Consider the following 6256-nt stretch of genomic DNA (forward strand, 5'->3'; position numbering starts at 1 on the left):
AGTGTTTACCTCTCTTGCCCCAAGTCGTAGGGGTTCGAAACACCTCAAACTAAAATCACGAGGGGACTTTTACACGTTGAAAGGCAGCAGTGATGGATTAGCTATTTGTTAAACATTCCAATTTTCTGAACCACAACCCTCAATTCGAGCCCAACCTATCCCGTTTTGTATTTTTCGAAATTCCCATATGACGGTGCGGTCGTGAATTTTAAATAAAAAATATTTTGTATACTTGGTTAAAATATCTTTCGCTACAATACTTCCACATATTTATTTACACAGTAATTCTACGTGCAAATGTTATATCACACGTCTTCATATAATTAACACGTAATTTATTATTATTTTTCTTTCTATTTTAACGCTTAAATATATTTAAATTAAATATTAAAAATCACATATTTATTAAATAGAAGTCATTAACTTTGTGTGGTAAAACTTTTTTTGTAATACTTCTCATAATTTATTGCCCTTTGCTTGCTATTTTACTCCCATTGTCCAAGTGCGTCAGTCATTATGAATAATACCAAGTACAAATCTTAAATAAATAAGTTTCATATAATTTTTTTTTTGTAAAAAAATGAATTTTATTAATAAAAAATTTACTTTTTTTAAAAAATTTATATAAAATTTATCTATTTAAAAGTTTTGAATAAAAATAAAATGGAGGATCGGGGCTTTTCTGTTCATTTCAATAACAGCCTGAAACAATTTTAAGAAGGCCCTAAAGGAGAAAACCGGCTCCAAGGGTTCAGATTCCAGAATGGGCTCCTTTGAATTGGGTTCACTGGAGGCATAGCCTAATAGAATTTTAGGCTTGAAAGTACTGTCAATCTCGGACACAAGGAAATCGTCGATTATATATGATTAAGTAGGAACGATGAAAAACCCACCTACGTATCAGCATGTCTAGTGTTTAAAACAACTGTACAGTTATAAGAAAACAAATGGAAAAATCCTTTAGCCCTCATACACATGCCGACAAATTGTTAAAAAATAAATAAATAAATAACTGCAACTTTGCATTACCACAGCAGAAATTCTTCAACTAAAATGCATTGTACGTGAACCAGCTCATCTTCAATTTATAAAGATTTTTATATAGGCATGTATATATCAGAATTATGCTGAAATCATAAACAACAACGTGGTAGTTTTAATAGAAACAATCATCGGTCCTTTCCTTCTTAGAAGGGTGATCAGGCAGTGAAGTAAGGTTTCTCAAATACTACCAACGAGTTCAACTCAATCATGTCTCATACATGACCAAGGAAGTATTCAAATTGCAGCTTTACTCCTATCATGTCTGATCGTATACGACTACATGCCAAATTTAAGCTTGCTATCTCACCTTCATGGGCAGCACTCAGCAGAATGCCTTCTCGATTGGAACCGACGGATGAGTATTGCAGTTGGGGCTTCTGATGGAATTGCCTATCTTCACCAACAATCCACCCCTCATATTATCCATAGAGACATCAAAGCTAGCAATGTGTTGCTAGATTCCAATTTTCAGGCTCGGGTTGCTGATTTTGGATTCGCAAAGTTAATCCCTGATGGTGCAACACATGTGACTACTAGAGTTAAGGGCACCCTTGGCTACCTTGCACCTTTTTTTTTTATTTTATTTTATTTTATTATTTTTATTATTTAAAAAAAAAAAAAAGAGGATGGTACCCCAAGTCTATTAATTGCCCTCACTTGTGGAGGAGGAAAATCGTGGTTACAGCCCAACACCAAGTGGTTACATAAAGTCCGAAACCCGGGTGTCAAAAAACCAAACTAAAGGACAAACACTTACTAAAATAACCATATACATGGTAACCTGCAAGGGAGAAACAAATGACAAAAGAGAGTCAAGAGCATAACCAAACCAAAGAAGGGGTTACCTGATACAAACCTTACTGGACTCGTAGATGTGGAAGACCCAATTTGTCCATGCGAAGAAGACCTCTTAAACGATTAGGCCAGGTGTGATTGTCAGACCATTCCGAGTTTAAACCCTCGGCCCCACACTTTGCTAGGAAATCTGCCACCATGTTACCTTCGCGAAAGATATGACGCACAATATAATCTAACCTATTCAGGTAATCTTGGAGATCGTCCCAGTAGTCTTCTAGGTACCAGGTGTAACAGTCATCCTTAGTGATCCAATTTACAAGCAATTGGGAATCTGTCTCAATTTCAATACGGCGAAACCCAAGGGTATAACATCTGCGAATTCCTTCAAGAAGGCTTCTGAGTTCAGCAAAATTATTAGTACCCTGACCCAGAGAGACCGAATAAGCCAAAAGGAGACTGCCATTCTCATCCCGAATAACTCCCCCGGCACCAGAAAGGCCTGGATTTCCAAGACTACAGCCGTCAGTGTTAAGCTTAACCCAACCTTATTGGGGCCGAGTCCATCTTACCACCCTGACCCTCTGTGGCTTGGGAGGCAAAATCGAGATCTCCAGTCTATTCAAAATATCAATGTCCTTTTTGGAAACAGTGGAGATTTTCATAATCTGGTCCATGATACAGCGGAGCCAAACTTTAGAAGCGTGGCAAACCGACTGAGCCGTATGGCCCTTATCCTCATATCGGGCGTTACAACGTCTCTCCCAAAGTTTCCAAGAGATAATAGAGGGGATAAGGCCAAGAATAGTACGTAACTGAGAGGAGATACCCGCGCGGCGAAACCAGAAATTTGTCTGTTCCTTCCAAGTGAGGAACGGAGTCATGTGGACCCCAACTTGAATAGCAGCTAGCCGCCAAACATGTCTAGGGAGATCCCCGGTGCAGAGAACATGATTTAAGTCCTCAGTATGACCCTCTTGGCAGCAGTTGCATTTGGAAGCTATCGAAATGCCCACCATTTTAATCTTTTCATCAACACTGAGACAATTATTAGTGGCCTTCCACATCATGATGGACATTTTCTTAAGGAGATTTGAATGCCAGATCCACTAGGCCCAAGGTAAAGGAGGCGCCCGGACCCTAATGCAATCCCAGGCACTCTTGGTAGCAAAATTTCCATCCGGATCTTTCAACCAAACCAGCACATCATTGCCCTCCTTTCGTCTAGCCAAGTACTCATACAACTCGCTAGCCTTCTGATGACCCACTAAGCTATTCAAAAGAGACATATCCCACCCATTATCAATACGACAGTCCTTAATCTTTTGCAAAGGATGAGCGATCACAGGGATGTGACCATTGAGGGGACCTCCTGTATCCCAATTGTTATACCAAAAGGAGATGTTCCTTTCCCTCACAACCCATTTCAATCTTTTAAGGACCTCTGGGATGTTGCGGACAACAGATTTCCAAAAACGGGTCCCTTTGTAGGGCTCCAACAGCGATAAGTGAGTATCTTTGACATATTTGCCTCTGAAAAATTCCGCCCAGAGAGAGTTACCCTTGATAAGATTCCAGGCAAGCTTCATGTGTAAGGCTCTTTGGACATTCCCAAAGTCTCTAATCCCCAGCCCACCCTCATCAGTAGGGGTACATATATTCTTCCATGAAATCCATTTCCTGCAACCTTTACCTTCAGACTCTCCCCCAAAAAAGGAGCTCAGAAGCTTGTTTAGGCTAGTAATCACCACTTTGGGAACCTCTAACACAGCTAGAAGATGAGTGGCCATACTAGTTAGGACATGGCGCAAGAGAATAATTCTATCACCAGCAGAGAGCAATTTCATCTTCCAGCCCGCAATTTTTTTATTTACTTTGCCTAACAAGTCCCCAATATCACAAGCCTTCAACCTACCATCCACAATGGGAACCCCCAAGTACTGAAAAGGAAACTGGCCCTCAGTGAAGCCAGTGAGTCTGAGTAGGGAAAATTTCCTTGAAGCCGGAATTCTCTTTGAGAAAAAGGTGGCACTTTTCTCTTTGTTGAGGACTTGGCCTGTCCAGGCCTCATACTTTTTCAAAGCCTCCATAAGCCCTCGGATAGATCTCTTACCACCATTTGCAAATATAACGATATCATCGGCATACATAAGATGGGAGATAAGGGGGGTCCCTCTGGCTTGAGTAAAAGGTTCGATTTTTCCTTCCTCAAAATATTTCTTGATGAGACGAGAGAGAACTTTTTGCATAATGATGAACAGGTAAGGTGATAGAGGATCCCCTTGTCTAAGGCCCCTATCTCCTTTAAAGAAACCCATGGTGGTACCATTCATCATAACCGAGTACCACGGGGATGAGATACAGACATTGATCAAATCACAAACCTGAGAAGAGAAACCGAACTTGTACAGAGCGTGCAATAAAAACTTCCAATCCACTCGGTCGTAAGCCTTAGACATATCAAGTTTAATCAGAACATTTCCTCCCGTCGCCTTCCTATGAATGGTGTGGACCATTTCCTGAGTTAAACTGATGTTTTCAAAAATACTGCGACCTGGGATAAAGGCCCCTTGTTCCTGCGAAATCATTTTAGGGAGCAGCCTAGTTAAGCGAGCCACGATAATTTTAGAACAAATCTTATAAACCACGGAGCAGAGGCTAATAGGCCGAAATTTGTCAAAACTAGTAGGCTTGTCCATCTTAGGAATTAGCACTATCGCAAAAGCAGTATAACACCTAGGAAATAAGTGGTTCTGGAAAAAGTCCTGAGTAGCAACAAGAAGGTTATCTCTAACTAGATCCCAACAGACTCTGAAAAAACCCGAGCCGAAGCCATCAGGCTCGGGGCTACTTTCAATGGGAATGGTAAAGAGGGCATCCTTAACATCCTCTATGGTAGGGACTCTGCCAATGGCCAGGTTCTCCTCATTAGTAATAATTGGAGAGATCAGGTCATTTAAGTCCGGTAAGACACTAGTGCTCGACTGACCCAACAAATCTTGAAAATAGTCCACTGTAGCTTTATGAACTTCAAAAGGGGTAGATAAAACAGTCCCATTTGACAAACACATGTTCTGCACTCTTCTCTGGTTTTTGGCATTCAATAACGCATGAAAAAATTTGGAGTTCTGATCCCCATCTTTGAGCCAACTCTTTTTGGTCAGATGAGCAAGCCTAGTATTCTCTCTTTCCCTCCAAGCTGAGAGATCCAGCTTGGACTTTAAGAGTTCCTTATCATCCTCATCGTTAAAGGAGGCTTGAAGACGGGAATCCAAGGTTTCAATGCGGTCCTCTAATTCTTTTATTATTGTGTCAGTTTTACCAAAAACCCTTTTGTTCCACTCTTTTAAAGCCACCTTGATCTTTTTCAATTTAAACGAAAGGTTAACTAACCCATAACCAAACCCCTCACTCTTCCAAACCCCCTCCACAAAACTATAGAAATCAGAGTGATCAGTCCACATATACTGAAAACGAAAAGGACTAGGGCCATACCTAGAGAGGTCTACTCCCGTCTTAATAATCAGAGGAGAGTGGTCCGAAGTAGTGCGAGCCAACACCTGATAAAAAACATTAGGGAAAGAGTTAAGAAAATTAGTATCAATAAAGCATCTATCTAACCTGGCCCAGGTCCGAGCTAATCCTCCTTGACCATTGCACCAAGTCATTTTTGCGCCTCTGGATTGCATATCTATCAGACCGCAGGATTGGACACACTGATTGAATTCTTCCATGGCTGAGAAAGGTCGTGGGCGGCCGCCAATCCCCACAGAGAAGCCACAGGGAGCAATATTCCCCGTAGTCTCCAAGTCCGCCCAAAGCGCTCTTCGTTCCATTTGACTACACTTCGCATATATGACGGAGAGGAGAAAAACATGGCCATTATCCTCTACCTTCACAATGATGTAATGATTTGAGCCTGCCACCCATTGTATTGAGACTTCTGAATTCCACAGTAACCAGATTTTGCCACCATGCAACTCATTAGTAAGAAAGGAATTGCAATTTAATTTACCCAAGAGAGACAGAATCCTATCCTCTAATAAAAAAGGTTCAGCCAAAGCTAATATGTTAGGAGTAAAATTTTTGATGATTTTTTTCAGCCTTTTATTAGACGTGCCAACTCCTCTAATATTCCAAAAAATAATAGGTTTGATCATAAATTAAATTTAGAGGGGCGAGTTACCACCCTGATGGAGCTCCTCTTCTGCACTGGGTCTCTGGGTTCCTCAGCCTTTGTAAGGTATTCCTTACGCAGATCATCTTTTAACTTGTCTCTTTCACTTTCTTGGTCTGATAGCGAGCCACGTATGTCCTGCATTCTAATGCAGGAGGCCCCATCTCGAGCCGTCACTTTTTCCTTGCTGACACTTACCCACCCATCTTCTCCAATATCTTTTCCTTTTTGCAGGTCGTG

General features: G+C 41.0%; 1 protein-coding gene across 1 annotated transcript; it reads right to left on the reverse strand.

The window, feature by feature from the left end:
- Positions 1 to 4546: 4546 nt before the first annotated feature.
- On the reverse strand, positions 4547 to 5722 carry LOC109008472. Its single transcript, XM_018988572.1, has 3 exons — positions 5540 to 5722; positions 4650 to 5399; positions 4547 to 4552 (listed from the first exon to the last, which is right to left on the reverse strand). The coding sequence occupies exons 1-3, from the start codon at positions 5720 to 5722 to the stop codon at positions 4547 to 4549; spliced, it is 939 nt and encodes a 312-aa protein (XP_018844117.1).
- Between the last annotated feature and the right edge of the window lie 534 nt (positions 5723 to 6256).

Source organism: Juglans regia, chromosome 8 (genome assembly GCF_001411555.2).
Source record: "Juglans regia cultivar Chandler chromosome 8, Walnut 2.0, whole genome shotgun sequence".
Lineage (NCBI taxonomy): Eukaryota > Viridiplantae > Streptophyta > Magnoliopsida > Fagales > Juglandaceae > Juglans > Juglans regia.

What these genes read in the sequence shown, in the direction of transcription:
- LOC109008472 (XM_018988572.1), bottom strand. Translation starts at nt 5,722, where the DNA reads ATGGCCATGTTTTTCTCCTCTCCGTCATATATGCGAAGTGTAGTCAAA. An exon ending in TCAGTGTGTCCAATCCTGCG is followed by an intron (nt 5,400 to 5,539) that starts GTCTGATAGATA and finishes GTTTTTTATCAG; the next exon opens with GTGTTGGCTCGCACTACTTC.